Source organism: Scyliorhinus canicula, chromosome 14 (assembly GCF_902713615.1).
Source record: "Scyliorhinus canicula chromosome 14, sScyCan1.1, whole genome shotgun sequence".
Classification (NCBI taxonomy): Eukaryota; Metazoa; Chordata; class Chondrichthyes; order Carcharhiniformes; family Scyliorhinidae; genus Scyliorhinus; species Scyliorhinus canicula.
The window spans coordinates 7,990,207-8,011,612 of NC_052159.1; the positions used below are offsets into that span (position 1 = coordinate 7,990,207).

The window sequence follows — 21,406 nt, forward strand, 5'->3', positions numbered from 1 at the left end:
TCCGTTCAGGGGCAATTTGAGATGAGCAACAAGTTTGCCAGTGACACCCACGAGCAAGAGTGAACTGGTATTTAAAGGGCTACGAAAAGGAGTGGTGACAGTAAGATCCATTGGATCCCTACTAACAGCCAGAACTAACACAGTAGACCAATGATGGGCAACCTGGGCTAGTGAGTGGCCCTACCTCATCTCAGTGGCCACAAGATTGAAATTGGCTCGTTCACTAACCGTGACCCCGTAAATAAGATTAAATGCATTTAATACACGCCGAATATTTTGTAACAAGTTATAGAAAATGCTTAATCAGTTATATAATAGAATGGTCATCAATGGTAAAAACAAAATAAATGTTTACACTTTGGATGCAGAAGGAACGCACGGCTCTCACAGTCAATGTTGTGAGCAATCAGCACACACCTCACTTCACTCTCATCGGTAGGAAAACGAGAGAGATCAGCGGAATGTGGCAAACCCTGAGCATGGGCAATGGTCGACAAAATGTCTTATGGGCGCCTTTGGCGATGGCTTTGAGGGAGTTCAGGACCTGGGGTGGGGGGGACCGGGTATCGCTGTATGCCGATGATCTGTTATTGTATGTGGCGGACCCGGTGGGGGGGATGCTGGAGGTGATGCAGATCTTCAGGGAGTTTGGCGACGTCCCCGGGTAGAAGCTCAACATGGGGAAGAGCGAGCTGTTCGTGGTACACCCAGGGGGCCAGGGAAGGGGGATAGATGAGCTTCCACTGAAAAGGGCGGAAGGGAGTTTTAGGTACCTGGGGATCCAGGTGGCCAGGAGCTGGGGGGCCCTACACAAGCTCAACTTGATGAGGCTGGTGGAGCAAATGGAGGAGGAGTTTGAAAGGTGGGATATGCTGCCGCTCTCCCTGGCGGGTAGGGTGCAGTCGGTGAAGATGACGGTGCTCCCGAGGTTCCGTTTTATATTCCAGTGCCTCCTCATCCTGATCCTCAAGGCCTTTTGTAAGCGGGTTAGCAGGAGCATTATGGGGTTTGTATGGGCAAAGAAGACCCCGAGGGTGAGAAGGGTGTTTCTGGAGCGGAGCAGGGACAGAGGGGGTCTGGCGTTGCCTAATCTATGCGGGTACTACTGGGCTGCTAATGTGGCGATGATACGCAAGTGGGTAATGGAGGGGGAGGGGCGGAGTGGAAGAGACTGGAGATGGCGTCATGCGTGGGCACGTGCCTGAGAGCGCTGGTGACGGCACCGCTGCCGCTCCCGCTGACAAGGTACACCACGAATCTAGTGGTGGCGACGTCCCTCAAAATCTGGGGGCAATGGAGATGCCAAGGGGGGAGGTAGAGGCTTCGGTGTGGTCCCCGGTCCGAGAGAACCATCGGTTTGTCCCGGGGAGAATGGATGGGGGGTTCCTGAGCTGGCACAGGGCAGGTATTAGAAGGATGGGGGACCTGTTTATAGACAGGACGTTCACGAGCCTTGGAGCGTTGGAGGAAAAATTCAGGCTCCCCCCTGGAAATGCCTTCAGCACATGCAGGAAAGGACGTTTGTAAGACCGCAGGTGTGGGCATTCCCGCTGTTGCCAGCAAGCAGGATCCAGGATTGGGTGCTCTCGGGGCCTGGGTTGGAGAGGGCAAGGTCTCGGCGATCTACCAGGAGATGCAGGAGGAGGAGGAGGCCTCGGTGAAGGAGCTTAAAGGTAAATGGGAGGAGCTTGGGGAGGAGATAGATGAGGGTACGTGGGCGAACGCCCTGGGTAGGGTGAATTCTTCTTCCTCTTGCGCCAGGCTTAGCCTGATACAATTTAAGGTTCTGCACAGGACGCACATGACTGGGGCAAGGCTGAGTCGGTTTTTTGGGGTAGAGGACAGGTGTGTGAGGTGTTCGGGGAGCCTAGCAAACCACGCCCACATGCTCTGGGCGTGCCCAGCGCTGGATGAGTTCTGGAGGGGCGTTGCGAGGACGGTGTCGAAGGTGGTGAACACCCGGGTTAAGCCGAGCTGGGGGCTCGCAATATTTGGGGTATCGGACGAGCCGGGAGTGCAAGAGGCGAAAGAGGCCGGTATTCTGGCCTTTGCGTCCCTGGTAGCCCGGCAGAGGATTCCGTTGCAGTGGAAGGATGCAAGGCCCCCAAGTGTGGAAGCCTGGATCAATGACATGGCAGGGTTTATTAAATTAGAGAAGGTAAATTTTGCCGTAAGAGGATCCATGCAAGGGTTCTTCAGGTGGTGGCAACCGTTCCTAGACTTTCTAGCAGAGCGTTAGGAGATGGTCAGCAGCAGCAGCAACCCGGAGGATGGGGGGGGGGGGGGGGGGGGGGGGAGGGGTGTATTTTGTGTTTACTATTGTATTTATTATTGTTTATCGTTTAATGGGGGGCATATAGTCTGGGGGAATGTGTGATATTGCTAATAATCTGTTTATTTATGCGTTTTTTTTGTTGTTTCTCTTATTTTTGTAAGGGGGGGTTTTGTTTGCTGTTGAAAATATGTGAAAAATTTTGAATTAAAATTATTTCTTAAAAGAAAATGTCTTATGGGCCAAACTCAGAACCCAGATGGGCCGCATGTAGTTTCCGCACAAACTCAGGTTGCCCATCTAGCCTCCTTTGAAAAATATCCTCTGCATCAGTCTATGTAGAATTATGAACTGTATTTTTCTTAAAATTAACTTTAAAAGCCTCAATTATTTGGCTGCTATTCAGATGCAACAGTAAATGCTTCTGTACAGTCAACTTTTTTTAAAATCGCAAATCTGATTAGCTTCGGATGTAGCATGCTCAGTGAAATAATCAGGGCCATGTCAACATTTGAGATTGCATCATATGTCACATGGAATGATAGCAAAGCATTATCACAGTTTGAGAGCAACATCCCCACAAATACCTGAGCAACAAGGGCTTTTTTTCCCCCTGGTTTTAATCAGGGCACGCGATCAATAACAGTCAGCGAGATTCTCTGGTCTCCTGGTTGGGTGTTTCGCTCCGGAGGGAGGCAGCCCGCCCCCTGTAGGCCGGGGGCAGGAACGTCGGGTCCCACCACTGTCAATGGGATTTTCCACTGAACCCACCCCCAAACCGCTAGGAAACCCGTGGTGGGGGTACAGAGCCGGAGGGGGGGTGGGGGGGGGGGGGGGGGGGGTGGGTCTGGAAGATCCCTTCAGCGTGAAAAGCAGGAAGATCTCACCCAGGATAACTCAAACTAAATACTTAGAAACAAAATCTATTACAGTAGACAGAAGCACAGCACAGAACAGCAAGCTTGCATTTATATAGAGCCTTGAGGAAGGCATCCCCAAACCCTTCGCTGGAGCAGACAGACAAACCATAACAGCGAGGCAGATTGGAGGTGGCGTCTTAAAGTAAAAAAAAGAGAGGGGCAGAGGAGCTTAGGGAGGAAATCAGTGTGCAGACAGTGGAAGGCACGCCTTAACGGTGAAACAATAGGACAAGAGGCCAGAAACAAGAGACTCTATCCCATATTCACGTTCTGCCTTCAAGATCTTTCTCTTCTCCCGGAGTAATCCAGAGGAGAAGGATAATGCGCTGGGGACGCGAGTTCGAATACTACAACACTGGTGGAATTCAACTTCAATTAATAAGTCTGGAATATAAAGGGCGGGATTCTTGCGCCCCCCCCCCCCCCCCCCCCCCAGCACCATGTTTCTCGGCTCCCGCCGCTGCCAATGGGATTTTCCATTGTAGCCACCCCACGCCCGCCGGGAAAAACACAGGCGGGGGTGCGCTGCCGCAGGGATCAGAGAATCCCGGCATCAGCAAACCGCCGGAGAATTCAGGACAAAGCTATTCTCAGTGACGGTGACAGTGAAACTATTTTCCGATTCACTAATGCCCTTAAGGGAAGGAAATCAGTCATCCTTACCCGGTCTGGCCTACATGTGACTCCAGACCTGCAGCAATGGCGGTTAACTGTTAATTGACCTTGGAAATGGTCTACCAAGGCACTCAAAAGACAATTGGGGACGGGCAACAAATGTTGGCCATAACAAATTGGGTGGCACAGTAGCACAGTGGTTAGCACAGTTGCTTCACAGCTCCAGGGTCCCAGGTTCGATTCCCGGCTTGGGTCACTGTCCGTGCGGAGTCTACACATTCTCCCCGTGTCCGCGCGGATTTCCTCCGGGTGCTCCAGTTTCCTCCCACAGTCCAAAGATGCAGGTTAGATGGATTGGCCGGGCCATGCTAAATTGTCCTCAAGTGTCCAAAAAGGTTAGGTGAGGTTACTGAGTTACGGGGATGGGGTGGAGGTGTGGGCTTAAGTGGTGTGCTCTTTCCAAGGGCCGGTGCAGACTCAATGGGCTGAATGGCCTATTTCTGCACTGTAAATTCTATGATTCTAAATTGGGACCAGAAATGTAAGATAGTTTTTTAAAAACAATCATGTGCCCTATTGATACATTAACTCATGTTTGATCTATGACTAACCAATACACTAGCAGATTATCTTCCACTCTCCAAAGGAGTAGGAATAATATTGCGGAGGATTTGTCTATGTGAGACAGCAAATGAGCATTATTATACTTACACCAGACGGGGACAGAATGTGCTGTGCATATTGCAAAAATGATATGGAGGCTTTGACGGAAGGGCAAAAGAAAAAAATGTAGAAAGAACAGAAAGTTTATAACTATCTGGAAAGACTGAGCTGGCTAGGCATCTTTTCTTTACACAAGAAGGGTGACCCGAGAGAGGTCTTTAAATTAGAAAACGGTTTGATACGATAGACAAAGGTGTTGCCACTTTCGAGGGCCCAATACTAGGGTCATAGATGCAAGATAGTCACAGGAGAAACCTCTTCACCCAGAGATTGGTGAGGACGTGGAACTCGCTCCACAAGCGAGCGGCTGAGGTGAATAATGAAGATGCAGGAAAAGCTGGATAAACACACGAGGGAGAAAAGTCACTCGGTAGGATACAACTTGAATATTTTTGAAAAGAGAGGCACGTTGTTGACGTTTTTCACCCTGCACCCATCAGGACAAATGCAAGAAATCTAAATTTGCTCGAGAGCTTGGGAAGCCTGGAACTCCCCATGGAAACGTCTCAACCAGAGCCAACTTGCCAACCAATCGCCGCCTGTTTCTCCTGTAGTACAAGTCATTTGAAATTTGGCATCCTGATGTTTTACTAGTCCTGATGAGTCCAAGATGAAAAACTTCGACAATATGTCTCCTTTCCGCAATATGAACAATTAGAAGGAGAGAACAATTGCTTTGGATCATTATCTCCTTCTAGGAGTAGGCTGGTGTGGAACATGAACACAATCATGAGCCTGGAAGACTCAACAACCTGTAAATTGTGCGTAAATCTATGATGAGACTGCAGCACAATGAATAATCAGATCTGACCAGAACTGAATCAGAGGGCAGAGGACAAGTTTACAGCTACAAATGTTTGACAAGATTCAGGGTGAGTTTTGATAGGTAAACACATCTTATCGATTTCCAGCTTTGAATTCTTTTTAGGCACATGGGATATTCAACATGTTTATTTAAATGCTCACCGGGTGGACTGCCAAGTTTCGTCCAAGGCAATATCATCGCGACTGGAACATTTTCACGACCTTTATAAACTCGGATCCTGTTAAATCCAGTTTCAGCGACCAAAATGGTTCCAAATTTACAGACAGTGCTGACCAGGCTAATTTATTTTTTGTTTTTAAATTTAAAGTACCCAATTCATTTTTTTTTCTAATAAAAGGGCAATTTAGCGTGGCCAATCCACCTACCCTGCATATCTTTGGGTTGTGGGGGCCATACCCACGCAAACACGTAGAGAATGCGCAAACTCCACACGGACAGTGACCCAGGGCCGGGATCGAACCTGGGACCTCGGTGCCGTGAGGGACCTGGGACCCTGGAGGTGTGAAGCAACTGTGCTAACCACTGCGCCACCATGATACCCTAACCAGGCTCATATATTACCCAGTCTAACCTAACCCAAGGTGGTGTTGGCAATGGTCTTTCATTTTGACTGGGCAGTTAGCTGGACAATTTCAGAGAGCAGCAAGGGATTGGTGTCACATAAAAGCCATGCCTCAACTCAACGAGTCATATCTTTAGAAAAGAAAATGGCTTCCGCACGTAAAACTGGTTAATACGGCCATAAGAAAACGCCAACAAAGTTCATTTCCAAATAAATAAATTAGAAAGCAGGGAAGACATTGTCAAATTGCAAAAGGTGGCACAGTGGCGCAGTGGTTAGCACTGCTGTCTCACGGCACTGCGGACCCGGGTTCAATCCTGGTCCCGGGTCACTGTCCATGTGGACTTTGTACACTCTTCCCGTGTCTGCGTGGGACTCACCCCCACAACGCAAAGTTGTGCAGGGTAGCGGGATTGGCCGCGCTAAATTGGCCAGGTCACTAAAGGGGCAGCATGGTACCACAGTAGTTAGCACAGTTGCTTCACACCTCCAGGGTCCCAGGTTTGATTCCCGGCTGGGTCACTGTTTGTGCGGAGTCTGCACGTTCTCCCAGCGTCTGCGTGGGTTTCTTCCGGGTGTTCCGGTTTCCTCCCACAGTCCAAAGATGTGCGGGTTAGGTGGATTGGCCATGCTAATTTGCCCTTAGTGTCCAAAAAGTTTAAGTGGGGGTCACTGGGTTACAGGGATATGGTAGATACGTGGGCTTGAGTATGGTGCTCTTTGTAAGAGCCGATGCAGGCTCGATGGGCAAAATAGTCTCCTTCTGCACTGTAAATTCTATGAATCTAAAAATTCAAATTAAAATATTCAGGCGGAATAGCCAGAGAGTGGTTAGCAATGTGGAATTTTATCCACGTGGAGCAGTTGAGGGAAAGAACACAGATCCCTTTGAAGGAGCCAGATAAACACACGAGGAATTAAGGAATAGAATGGTATGAAGGTACCACTGGATGAAATACAGTAGAAAGAGACTCCTCTGGAGTATTAACACTGGCAAAGACCTTTAGGCTGTTGGAAATTCCAGCAAATTCGATTTCACAATCTACCATGGAAGGATTTAAGCTCGAGACCTCAGGAGATGCTGGTGCAATGCTGCAGCGGCAAGATAGATGGTGGCGTGGCAGTAACGTCACTAGGTTAGTAACCCAGTGGTCCCGGCTAATGTATTGGGGAGATGGCTTCAAATTCCACCATGGCGGCTGGTGCAATTTAAATTAAATTACTAAATCCGGAATATAAAGCTCGTCTCAGCGATGGCGAGCATGAAACTCTCGTCGATTGTGAATGAAACCCACCTTGCCACCCTTACCCGGTCTGGCCTACATGTGGTCCAGACCCACAGCGATGTGGTTGACTCTTATCTGCCCTCTGAAATGGTCCAGAAAGCCACTCAGTTCAAGGGCAATTAGGGATGGGCCACAAATGGTGGCCTGGTCCAGCGAGGGCCTAGCTTTTGAAACTCTCAGCCCTATTTGAAATCACCTCCTTGCCTTTCCTCATCTCTGTAACCTCTTCCAGCCTTCCAATGCTGCGAGATATCTGGCCATCCATTGGATCACCTTTAGACAGGTGATATTGCCGAATTCTCGGTCCCTGCCCACACCGCACCCCACCGCGGATTTCCTGGAGGTGTGGGATGGCCTCAATGGGAAATCCCATTGATAAGTGACGGGAAGAGAGAACCCCCCAGTCGGCACACGGTATGTCGCTGAGAAACTGGCGGCTGGGGGGGATGGGATATTCCCGCCCATTAAGTAGTGATGGGGTGGGGGAAGTGAAAGGAATTCATGGAAACGTGGGATAGTCTGCGTCACATTGAAAACCATTTATTTCACAAGAATGGTTTTCGTTTCGATCCCGGCTCTGGGTCACTGTCCGTGTGGAGTTTGCACATTCTCCCCGTGTCTGCGTGGGTTTCGCCCCCACAACCCAAAAATGTGCAGAGTAGGTGGATTGGCCACGCTAAATTGCCCGTTAATTGGAAAAAATAATTGGGTAATCTAAATTTTAAAAAAAAAAGAACGGTTTTCGCAATGTGCAAACAGATTTACTCTGAAAGCTGAAAGTTTAATCTATGCAACCTGCCCTAATAAATTAACCCTTAGATATGCGCAGGAGGGATGGAAAGATATCTTGATGACAAGATGACGGGAAACTCAAAATGAGCCAGCAGGGACCTAGCATTGCCAACTGTGATTAAATGTATTCCTGGAGGTTTCATCACATGACTCCCCCCCCCCCCCCCCCCCCCCCAAGAATAACTCAACTGGATGATGCTTGACTGGCAGCCAAATAGCTTCCACCCACCCAATTTTCACATATGGCGGTGAAGAGAAATATTCAAAGGAAATGACCCATAAATCTCCCAGTTTTGTTTTAAATGTCCTGTGAGTTGTACGCAGCAATGTCCTGGAGATTGATCTGCAATTGCTGGAGACTCCAGGCCAATCCCAGGGGAGTTGGTTACCCTGTTGGGGTTGGGACAGTCGGCCCATTTTTGTGCTGCGATATTCTCTGCAAACTTTTAAAATCTCAACTCGGAATCCGGAAAGATGGACGTCATCTTCCAGTTTTTACACCAGACCTGATACTTCACCTCCCGGCACCCAGAAGGTAGCTAGTGTCAAGACAGCTGGATACCCATACTGGGAAAACATTGCATTAATGCTTTCGGTTGTAATTCTGCTCAGTGGTCAGTAGCCCTCACATATGGCCAGACGTTTGCGGCTCAAGCTCAGACTTACCATTAACGTACGAGTGCAGGACTGACGGAGCGTTGTTGCTGTACTTTGGGATGAGGCCACAGGTGAAAAATGGTGTCAGCCATGGCTGTGGGTCGCACTCCGTTGCCTCTTAAGTCAGGAGGTTGAGGAATCAGCTCCCAATTCCAGAGACACGAGCAACAAAAATCCAAGCTGACACTCAGTGCGTTACTGACAGAGATGCAGTTTTACAAAGCCAAATCTGCTTTCCCAGGTGCCCACTCCTTGAATAAGGGTGTTGGGGAAGGGGAATGAAAAAGAGAGGCAGGCACAGACAGACTAAGGGAGAATGAAGAGAGCTGCCCAGAAAGGCACTCTGATCTCCGAAATGGAATGTCTTTATCAGGTGCTCATGTCTTGCGAGCGGTATAGGAACTGGCATAGACCATTCAGCACATGAAGCTATTCCACACTTTAAATAAGATAACAGCAGATCATTACCCAGTTACTTGGTTCCATAGTGATCTCTTAATGGTATCTACCCCAATAAAGACCGATCAATTTTCAGTAGAAATTTCATGACTGGATTGAATAGGGCTCAAGTTGCTTAGAGTCCCGAAAGAGAGCTACCAACTGGCCCACGCAGACACTTACAGAATGACAGAATGGTTACTGAACAGAAGGACGCCATTCAGCCCATCGTGTCTGCTCCAGCCCTTCAAATGACGAATGCACCCAACACCATTGCCTCGCCTTCTCTCCCCCCCCCCCCCAGCCCTGCACATTCTTCCTTTTCAGATCATGATGCAATTCCTTTTTGAAAGCCTCGAATGGACCAGCCTCCACCACACTCTCAGTGCTTTCCAGGCCCAAACCACTCGCTGTTTTTCCTCACCTCCCCATTGCTTCTTTCACCAATTGCCTTAAATCTGTGCCCTCCGTTTCTAAATCCTTCCACTAATGGGAACAGTCTCTCCCTGTCTACTTTATCCAGACCACAACTTTAAGTCACAATTTGCGCACTGTTATCCTGGTTTGGGGCGGGGGATGTTTATTCGATTAGTAACATCGTTCACAGCCAAATAATCACACAAACTGCTGTCAACAATTCCAAACATTTCCTCAGGCTATAGCAAGGACCCCCGAATCTCTCATGTTACAATCTGCATTATTAAATCCTGGTCACTTGCATTCCGTGTGTGGCACGCCCAGAGTCACAACAGGGGCCTGAAAGACTACATATACTCCTCTTACATTGTTTGTGGAAAATAAAACAAGTCAACAGGATTGAGCTTTACAGATGCTTGTTCAGTTCTTTCATTATAAAAAGGTGTTAACCAGCCCCCACGCACCCCCACCCAAAAAAAACAAGTTAATTGTCTGAACAGAAATCTTTTCTCAGGTGAACTCCATGATACACTTTGAGGTTCTCCAAACCCTGGCCCATAACAATATAAAATGCCGTGAGGGAATGCAGAAAATATTCACATTGACGGTTCCAAGGATGAAGAGCGTCAGTTAGGAGATCAGATTGGAGAGAAAGGGCAGGCTGAGAATGGTTCACACTGCTGCCTCACAGTGCCAGGGACGTGGGTTCAATTCCGGCCTCGGGTCACTGTCTGTGCGGAGTCTGCACGTTCTCCCCTGGGTCTGCCTGTGCAGGTTAGGTGGACTGGCCGTGCTACATTGCCCCTTAGTCTCACAAAAGATGTGTAAAGTTAGGTTAAGGGGTGAAGTGTTATGGGCCAGGGTTTAGGGAACGCCAAAGTGTATCATGGAGGTCACCAGACCCACAACTTTTAATAGATTGTGGTACAGGGAGCACACGGCCCACTTTACAGGTGTGGTACAGCAGAAATGGAAAAGTATATTCTATGAACTCAAGTTAACCTTTTTAAAACAAACAGTGAACATCTTAGCAACCATTAATTCAAATACAACCCCCAAAGAATACAACACTAAGTAATGATTAAGCTGTCCTTTTAACATCCAGAAGACTTTAAAAAGAGCCTTTAAACAGAAGCACATCAGGTTTACATTCACTACTGAGAACATTTATAGTTCTGAATTCACCAAATGATCAAGAGATAGTCTTTTCATGACAGAGAGATCAACAGTGCACTTGCTCTGTCTGGCTTCAGCTCCAACACTGAAAACGAAATTAAAACACACCCTGCAGCAAACGGCCTAAAACGAAAGTAAAAAGCTGACAGCCCAGGTCCACCCACTCTCTGACATCACTGCAGTAATAAACACCCATTTCTTCAAGGTACTCTCACATGACAGAAGGGAAAGGTAGATAAACCCTCCACTAAGCAGTTTTTGCTGAAGTAATAAAACTGTCAATCATTGGCTAATACAATGTATTTCTGTGTGAAATTGAATGGGTTTCCTCCGGGTGCTCCGGTTTCCTCCCACAGTCCAAAGTTGTGCAGGTTAGGTGGATTGTCGATGCTAAATTGCCCCTCAGTGTCCAAAAAGGTAGGTGGGGTTACTGGGGTGGAGGCGTGGACCTAAGTGGGGTGCGCTTTCCAAGGGCCAGTGCAGACTCCTTGGGCCGAATGGCCCTCTCCTGCACTGTAAATTCTATGATTTTATATATTTGAAAAGGGATCATGTGCAGGTCTATGGAGAAACAGCTGGGAAGAGTGGGACTAATTGGTAGGTCTTCAGTGAGATTCTATAGGTACAATGGGCTGAATGGCTTCCTTCTCTGTTGTATCATTCCAAGTCAGAATATAGAGTTTCAACCCCTTGTGTAAACACTGTCAAATACACCGCTCACGTGTTGCATGCAACTGATGTGATTAAAAAAAAAGCCAACTTTTTAGAAAAAGGAGTGTCCAATCAATACTCCCAATATCCCTCTCTCCCGCCCCCCCCCCCCCCCCCCCCCCCCACGCCAGCGTCAAGGACATTCTTTGTAATTCCCGTGAGAACAGGTTCAGGATTCTCCATCGGCTGATGCTGAAATCGGGAAACGCGATTTGGGTGAAGAATCGGTTTCGACGACAAAATCGTGGCGAGCGCCCGTTTGACGCTAAATCTCAATTGTCCGGCGCCTCTACAGCTGCGTCAATGCGTTCCACACGTACAGTAAATGCCATTGGCATATCATTATCGGGCCTGACCTGGGGCTGGGCTCTCTGCCGGCAGGATGCTCCGTTTTGCCGGCAGCCCGGGCGTTTCCCGAAGGCGTGGGGCTGCCCCACGATGGGAAACCCCACTGACCAGCCGGCGTAACGGAGCATCCCGCCGCTGGGCTGAAACAGAAATGTGGTGCGGCAGGGCGGAGAATCCAGCCCCATATATTCTCCGGGGCCGCTGCGATTCTCCACCTCCAACGGGGCGAATTCATGACAGCGCGGTTCACTTGGGCTTTTAAAAATCAAGAAACAGGCGCCGTGGCTGCGGAGAGAGGGGGGGGGGGGTAACGGAAAGTATCCAACATCGCCATAGTCTGCTGATAGCTGTGCCGCTGACCAGGGGGTTTACGCCAGGGCTGGAGAGGAGTAGTGGGGTGGGGGGGGGGGGTGGCCAGGAGGTGGGCTGTGGGGTCAGGGTGGACGGGCATGGAACACCATTGCCATAGCCTGCAAGGCAGCCACGTAGCTGTGCTGCCCTCAAGCCATGGGTCGTATGGAGGTCCCCCCCAGGCCACCCTTCTAGATGCCCTCTGGCCCCAGCTGACCCATCAGCGGGATAGCGGCTCCAGCACAACCAGTGCCATCTTGTTGGGATGGTGTGTGTGTGTGTGCGCCGAGTGAAATGTATGCGCGACTGCAGCTTGTCAGCCTCCCGAGTGTCAATCGCGAATCCGGCACCGTTTGTTTATTGGATTTGATTGTGTTCCACATGGCGCCGGTGCTAGCCCCTTCACAGTCGCTGAATCGGTCCGGGTGCGGCGCCAGTTTTGCTGTCGTGGAACTCCACGAATTCTGCCCCGGCATCAACACTTTGACAAACCTGCTGCCAGATTCACAGTTCTGGAACTACACCAAAGGCCACATTTGCAACCGAGCACAACTTGGACTGGATTCCTTGGCAGCCCTCAGTACAGTCACAAAAGTTACCAACTCATCGTGCTTCATGTCAATGAACCAACTGCTCTTCCTCCCAAATCTGTCATCGATACATAAATAATTAAACTACCCGTGAAAATCAAACTCCGGTTTCAATGAGCATTACGACAGCACATATAGCCAGGAGCTACAACTTTATAGCGCCTTTAACACAGTAAAACTTTGCAAAATGATTCACAGGACTGTCATCAGACACTAATACAAAGCCAGAGAAGGAATCATTAGGACGAGAGCTTGTTCGAAGAGGTATATTTTAAAGGAAAGCGAGGTGCACAGGGGAGGATTTGGGAAGTGGTTACACTGCACTGTTGGTTATCCTGATCCCATATCACAAGTCTGTCATTCATCTCTATCAACCTTAGCAAACCTTTCGCACCTTCAGTCTCGGTTTGGTCTGGGTGCGTGAAGCAAAGTTTGAAGAAGTTAGATGGAGACATCTAGGGCAGCACGGTAGCATTGTGGATAGCACAATCGCTTCACAGCTCCAGGGTCCCAGGTTCGATTCCGGCTTGGGTCACTGTCTGTGCGGAGTCTGCACATCCTCCCCGTGTGTGCGTGGGTTTCCTCCGGGTGCTCCGGTTTCCTCCCACAGTCCAAAGATGTGCGGGTTAGGTGGATTGGCCGTGATAAATTGCCCTTAGTGTCCAAAATTGCCCTTAGTGTTGGGTGGGGTTACTGGTTTATGGGGATAGGGTGGAGGTGTTGAGCTTGGGTAGGGTGCTCTTTCCAGGAGCTGGTGCAGACTCGATGGGCTAAATGGCCTCCTTCTGCACTGTAAATTCTATGTTTCTATGATTCTATATCCACAAACGTAGCATTAAACAACAGAACCAGTTATTGTTTGCTTCTGGGGGAGAGGGTCCTTTCTGAAGCCTCCTGTCCTGTTCATGCAGCCACTTCATTCTGATCTCTGTAGGGCCTTCAGGTATTACTTAAGGAACTGGCCTGGGAGTGTGTGGGGCAGGCCTTTTAAGACTGAGACGAGGAGGAGTTTTTCCCACTTAAGAGGTTGGTGAATCGGTGGAATTCTCAACCCCAGAGGACTATGGAAGCTCAACCATCGAGCATGTTCAAGATGGAAGAGAAATCAATATTCTTCTGGTGACTAAGGACATAAAGATATATGGCGATAGCGCGGGAAAGTGGAGTTGAGGTAGTTCATAATAATAATAATAATAGCTTATTGTCACAAGTAGGCTTCAATGAAGTTACTGTGGAGATTAATGGGTGTTTCTCTGGTTGGCAATCAGTAGCTAGTGGTGTCCCTCAGGGATCAGTGTTGGGCCCACAATTGTTCACAATTTACATAGATGATTTGGCAATGTGTCCAAGTTTGCAGACGACACCAAGATGAGTGGTAAAGCAAAAAGTGCAGAGGATACCGGAAGTCTGCAGGGGCATTTGGATATGTTAACTGAATGGGCTAGGGTCTGTCAGATGGAATATAATGTTGACAAATGTGAGGTTAGCCATTTTGGTAGGAATAACAGCAAAAGGGATTATTATTTAAATGATAAAATATTAAAACATGCTGCTGTGCAGAGAGACCTGGGTGTGCTAGTGCATGAGTCGCAAAAAGTTGGTTTACAGGTGAAACAGGTGATTAAGAAGGCGAATGGAATTTTGTCCTTCATTGCTAGAGGGATGGAGTTTAAGACTAGGGAGGTTATGCTGCAATTGTATAAGGTGTTAGTGAGGCCACACCTAGAGTATTGTGTTCAGTTTTGGTCTCCTTACCTGAGAAAGGATGTACTGGCGCTGGAGGGTGTGCAGAGGAGATTCACTAGGTTAATCCCAGAGCTGAAGGGGTTGGATTACGAGGAAAGGTTGAGTAGACTGGGACTGTACTCGTTGGAATTTAGAAGGATGAGGGGGGATCTTATAGAAACACATAAATTTATGAAGGGAATAGATAGGATAGATGCAGGCAGGTTGTTTCCACAGGCGGGTGAAAGCAGAACTAGGGAGCATAGCCTCAAAATAAGGGGAAGCAGATTTAGGACTGAATTTAGGAGGAACTTCTTCACCCAAAGGGTTGTGAATCTATGGAATTCCTTGCCCTGTGAAGCAGTTGAGGCTCCTTCATTAAATGTTTTTAAGATAAAGATAGATAGTTTTTTGAAGAATGGAGGGATTAAGAGTTATGGTGTTCAGGCCGGAAAGTGGAGCTGAGTCCACAAAATATAAGCCATCATCTCATTGAATGGTGGAGCAGGCTCGCGGGGCCAGATGGCCGACTCCTGCTCCTAGTTCTTATGTTCTTATTGAACCGTTGCAGTCCAAGTGGTATAGGTACACCCACAGTGCTGTTAGGGAGGGAGTTCCAGGATCTTGGCCCAGTGATGATGAAGGAACGGTGATATAGTTCCAAGTCAGGATGGTGTACAAATTGGGAGGAGCACCTGCAGATGATGATGTCCCCAAGTGCCTGCTGCTCTTGCTCTTCTAGATGGTGGACGACACAGGTCGGTAATGTTGTAGGAGCTTGGGTAAGTTGTTGCAATGCATCTGGTAATGGAGGGAGTGAGTGTTCAGGGTAGTGCTTGGGTTAGAAATCAAGTGGCTGCATTGTCCCGATGGTGTCGAGCTTGAATTTTGTTGGAGCTGCACTCAATTTCACACTCAGTCCCATGTTCAGATCCCTGAATGTCAAGTCACTACCAATTCACAACCAATGGTTTACTCCTTTAACAAGTACCTGGATGTGCATGTGGCACATTATAACATTCAAGGCTGTGAACCAAATGCTGGTAAATGGGATTATGCAGATAGGTCAACTGTTGACCTCAGACACAATGGGCCAAAAGGCCTCTTCTGCACTGTGTTTTCTGTGATTCTGTGAACGGTGACAGAAGCATTTCAATTCTCTCCTCCCTCCAGCAGATTGTGCCCCTCGAGCTCCAAGAGATGTCATTGTTCATTTACCTGGTCTCATTTTCCTTCTCCCCCAGGGAAAAGTAAACTGTGAAGCAGTAACCAGGTACGTGAAATGAGACAAACTAAATTATGTTCCTCACACAACGTCAGTTATAGTTGAGCGTGTAGCACTTCCAACCTGAGCTGGTTGCCAGTTCAAGTCCCACTCCAGAGACTGGAGCACAATAATCTAGGTTGACAGCGCTGCACTGTTGGAGTGGCCATCATTTGGATGGGGTAATATATCCTGTCTGCCCTCTCAGGTGCACACAAAAAAAACCAATTGCACTATTGCTAAGAAGAGCAACAAAGTTCTCCCTGGAATCCTAGCCAATATTTATAACCCTCAGTCAACATCACTGAAAGAAGCAGATCGCCTGGTCTTTATCGCATTGCCGTTTGTGGAATCTTACTGTGCAGACATTGACCACTGTTTCCTATACAAGAGCGGCTAAGCTTCAAAAGCACTTAATTGGCTGTAAAGCTCTGGGATGTTCTGAGGTAATAATAATAATAATCTTTATTATTGTCACATGTAGGCTTACATTAACACTGCAATGAAGTTAGACTGAAAAGCCCCGAGTCGCCACATTCCGGCGCCTGTTCGGGTACACGGAGGGAGAATTCAGAATGTCCAATTCACCGAACAAGCACGTCTTTCGGGACTTGCGGGAGGAAACCGGAGCACCCGGAGGAAACCCACGCAGTGGTCCAAGCCAGGAATTGAACCTGGGACACTGGAGCTGTGAAGTAACAGTGCTAATCACTGTGCAACCGTGCCGCTCATGTTGCGAAAGGCACTATATAAATGCAAAACTTTCAATATAAGGGAAAACTATGCAACAAAACTGGTATGATGGTTCAAAGTACCTGTGTACTATACAATACAGCTTGTCCAAGGGTAGATTGCTCTGCCCATACACCCACATTTCAGATTGACAAATGGGTGGTTAGGCAAGTTAGTGTGTCCGGTTACCTATCCCTTACGGATTATGCTTTTGCCAACCTGACCCAGATCCCCTACAACCAGGATACGGCTCTACGCTGGGCACAATGCCTGATGCTTTTAGATGGGAGTCTGGTTAACCCAGTACATCAGGCGGCCCATTCAGCATTAACGGACCTGGGGAAGACCAAATCCTGTGCAGTGGCGGACCAAGTTGAGGCTGTGTCCCACATTGCTGCTTTATCTATCTTTTACACTCCCCTTCCTGACCAAAAAACAAGCCTCTTCAAATGTGGAAAGCTATGCAATATTAAGCATCAAGTCCACATGTAATACATAAATAAGTCTAAGACATTTTTATTAACTTTGATATTGTAAACCAATATTTCTTGGGAGCCCGTTTCCCAATTATAATGAAAATACAAATGCGTTTATATAATGCATTTATATAGCATCTGTCATGACCTCAGCCAATAACGTACTTTGAAGCATAGTCACTTTGTAACGTGGGAAATGCAGCCACCAATTAATGCACAGCAAGTGGCCAAGAACAGCAATGAAATAAACTACTTCTGGCATCTTGTGTGAGGGATAGATATTGGTCAGAACACCAAGGAAACCACCACTCAGCTTTTCTTCAAGGGAGTTGCTGTGAGGGGGTTTATTTTAAACATCCACCCACGTGGGCAGACGGGACCTCAGGTTAACACCTCATTTCCTTTAGCAGGAACTGTCAGCCGAGTTTATGAGGTTCACACCTCTGGATCCCAGACCTGCAAACGTCTGACTCCGAGGCAAGCATGCGACCCAGTGGGCCACTGCTGTCACCTAGTGAAACGCGCAGGGATTGAGATCTTGCCCAGTGATGTCGAATGCAATTGCCGCAACGCTACACCCTACAATCCTGAACAAGTGCTGCTTTAATGACATGGGAGTGGGGTCGTTTGCTTAGCGTGTCGGAAATCCTCTTCCAGAATTCTGCCCACATCTCACAGAAAGAAATGGGTTGGAACTCTCAGGCTGTTGAGATTGACTTTTCCAACGGGCAGCGCACTCCGCCCCTCTTTTCTGGGTTTCCCAGCAGCGTGGAGTGGTTTAAATGGAAATCCCATTGACAAGCGCTGGGAAGATATAATTCCATCGCCAGTGAACGAAGCGCGGGCGAGAAACAGGCAGCTGGAGGTGCGGAGAATCCCACCCATGAAAAAACTAACAGCACTGATCATTATTGAGGCCATAAAACATCCATTATTGGCTCATTAAACAAGGCAGTAACAATATTTCTCATTGCACACAAAGACATTGCATTTGAGTGACCTACTTAGAGGCAGAATGGTGCAACTGGACTGAGCCAGTGGTCACAGCCAGGCATGTGCCAAATATTTGTTGGAACAAGATCGCGATCAGAAACTGGAACAGTCAAGTTTCAGAAGCTAATTTCACGAGCTCACATGAAATGCAAAACCAGATCCCATTACATTATAATAATAATAATAATCTTTATTATTGTCACAAGTAGGCTTACATTAACACTGCAATGAAGTTACTGTGAAAATTCCCTAGTCGCCACATTCCGGCATCTGTTCGGGTACACCGAGGGAGAATTCAGAATGTCCAATTCACCTAACAGCACCGGAGCACCCGGGAGGAAGCCCACGCAGAAACAGGGAGAATCTGCAGACTCCGTACAGTGACCCAAGCCGGGAATTGAACAAGAGTCCCTGGCACTGTGAAGCAACAGTGCTAACCACTTTGCCACCGTGCCGCAAAGATGAATAGTTTCCTGTCAGTGCAAAAAATGCTCACATATTTTATATTTATGCTTATAAAAGACTTGCATTTATACAGTGACTTTCCTGTGTCAAAAGCATTTTACAGCCAATTAAAGTTATTCTGAAGTGGTGATGTGGGAAACACAGAAGCTAATTCGAACGTAACTTGGCCCCACAAAGAACAACGCAATGATCCACTTTCATGATATTGGTGAAGGGATAAATATTGACCAGCACAACTGGGGAGAACTACCCTGCTCTTCAAAATGGTGCGATTGGATCAAGCTGAGGGAGTAGAGGGGGGTAGGGGCCCTGAGGGTTAGCGCCTCATCTGAACGATGGCACCTCCCGCAGTGCAGCACTCCCTCGGGACTGGACATGTCAACCGGAATTTTGTGCTCTTTATTGGGATTTGGGGAGGGTGGTTGGGTTGGGGGGGGGGGGGGGGGGGGGGTTGCTGTTGCAGTTGGCTACATGGCGAGGGACTGGTTCAGAACACCCACCACCAGAGCGGTGCTCGATCCCCGATCTGGTTGAGTAATGACCGGCTCCTGCCTGCTCGCCCTGTGCTGTCGCAGGCCACGGTTTGGCAAGGATAAGTGGGATTTGAAGAGACAACCTTTCTGATTCGGGGTGGGGGAGACCACCGAGTTAAAACAGACACATTTTTACACTCAGAACGCAAGGCCCTGGGTTCCATCCCAGCCCCGGGTCACTGTCCGTGTGGAGTTTACACATTCTCCCCGTGTCCGCGTGGGTCTCACCCCCACAACCCAAGATGTGCAGGACAGGTGGATTGGCCACGCTAAACGAAATGAAATGAAAATCGCTCATTGTCATAAGTAGGCTTCAAATGAAGTTACTGTGAAAAGCTCCTAGTCGCCACACTCCGCCGCCTGTTCGGGGTGGCTGGTACGGGAATCATAGAATTTACAGTGCAGAAGGAGGCCATTCGGCCCATTGAGTCTGTACCGGCCCTTGGAAAGAGCACCCTACTTAAACCCACGACTCCACCCTATCCCCGTAACCCAGCTAAACTTTTTTTGGACGTTAAGGGGAAATTTGGCACGGCCAAGCCACCTAAATTGCCCCTTCATTGGAAAACAAAAAAAGGAATTGGGTACTCTAAATTTATATTTTAAAAAATCAGAGCGCAAGGCAGTCCTCAGGCATTTTAACCGCAGGCACAAGAGAGGACTTCGGCCCAATCTTACTGACTGTAAGGTACAGTACCTATTTGCACCTTGTTTAGCACAGGGCTAAATCGCTGGCTTTTAAAGCAGACCAAGCAGGCCAGCAGCACGGTTCGATTCCCGTAACAGCCTCCCCGAACAGGCGCCGGAATGTGGCGACTAGGGGCTTTTCACAGTAACTTCATTTGAAGCCTACTTGTGACAATAAGCGATTTTCATTTCATTTCATTTTCATTATAATACAATTGTCGAATCTGGTGTCCTTCAAATAAATGATTCACTTCCAGACAGTGCAAAGGTATTTCTGTGGATAATCCTAGCTATTTAAAGCCTGGCTGGATCAAGTTGTTAAAAAAGATATTCAGCATCTTCATACTTTTTTATCACACCGCCCAAAGTCAGACCTAACTTTAGATTCTGCCCTGTAACTTTGAGTAATGCAGTGTCTTCCCAGCTCGCCCCAATGCCTTCAGCAATAAGCCTACATCAGGAAAAATAAATAACACACAATGCAGGCTGCTGCTGCTGCTGAAACATTACTTCATTTAAAAAAAAAACATTTAAAAATCGAGGGGAGATGGGAAAATAAAACAAAAGGTTCTTTGCAAAGCTGAGGTCTGCGCTTACCTCTTAAGATTCCTGAATGGGCGGCAATGATGGTCTTCATTTCTTTCCTTTATAGCTTGGGGGTTTCTGCCCTCCGAATTAAATTAAGAGGCGGGTGGGTCGTTTCAATGCTGCGAATGACAAGTGCAGATGGATATACTTTTTGCAGCGCTTAAAACAAAGGGAGCAGAAAAATAGGGAGAGAAGTGGGAAGGAAAGCGACAGAGTAGCGCAGGGACCGGCCCTTTAATACTCGGGGCAAACCATTGCCTCCGGAACAAAGGAGGGGAATCTCCAACCTGCAACTGCGACTCAAACCGACAGCAGTTGCTACCAATCTCCACTGCCTTGGGAATTTAAAATGCATGCTGTTGCTCTTCAACAATACAGCTAAAGTCAGGGTCTATTTGCAATGCATGTGAATAGAAATGCAATTGTGCAGTTGATTTTCCTAGCTCTCCTCTCCCTTTGGAAGGGTTTGAATGGCACAGTCCCAATGCCCCGCCCCCCCCCCTTTGGTCATTTCAGAATGGTTTGTCCAGGAGGGCTCCAGAAAGTTTGAGCTGTCGATGTCTAACTCCACAGCCCCCCACCCCCCCCCCCCCCCCGCCCCACCCTCATTCATGACCCATGGGGGTGGCACGTGGTCAACATCGCCGCTGACCCACAGCGCCGCGGACCCGGGTTCAATTCCAGCCTCGAGCGACTGTGCGCAGTTGTGCAAACCCGAACGTGCAGTTCTCCCCGTGTCTGCGCGGGTTTCCTCCGGGTGCTCCGGTTTCCTCCCACAGTGCAACGATGTGCAGGTTAGGTGGCTGGGCCGTGCTAAAATTGCCCCCTAGTGCCCAATGGTTAGGTGGGGTTACGGGGAGAGGGTGGGGGAGGGAGCCTAGGTAGGGTACACTTTCGGAGGGTCGGTGCAGGCTCGAGGGGCCAAATGGCCTCCTCCTGCACTGTAGCGATTCTACAATTATCTCCACCCAGCGTCACGCTAAAGACCAACACATTACCATCACCTGAACCACTGCAGACACATAAGACTTGCATTTCCATAGCACCCTTCGTAACTCCACACAGTACCCCACAGCCAATGAGGTAGTTTACAAGTGTAGCCGCTGTTGTCATTTGGAGATGTGGCAGCCAGACTATGCACAGCAATCTCCCACAAATAGCAAATGTGAGAGCAGGCTGTGAGATCACCTGTTTATTTGGTGATCTTGATTGAAACGGCAATGTTGTCCAGGACACCTGGGACAACTCCCCTGCTCCTC

At 48.3% G+C, this 21,406-nt stretch overlaps 1 protein-coding gene across 1 annotated transcript in view; it reads right to left on the reverse strand.

Moving 5' to 3' along the window:
- The window catches only part of dgat2 (diacylglycerol O-acyltransferase 2), a 77,794-nt gene extending 57,445 nt beyond the window's left edge, over positions 1 to 20,349 (reverse strand). Inside the window, exon 1 of the mRNA XM_038818549.1 lies at positions 20,157 to 20,349. Within this exon, the coding sequence (XP_038674477.1) occupies positions 20,157 to 20,196 (40 nt within the window). The 5' untranslated portion in view covers positions 20,197 to 20,349. The remainder of the gene's footprint in view (positions 1 to 20,156) is intronic.
- Between the last annotated feature and the right edge of the window lie 1,057 nt (positions 20,350 to 21,406).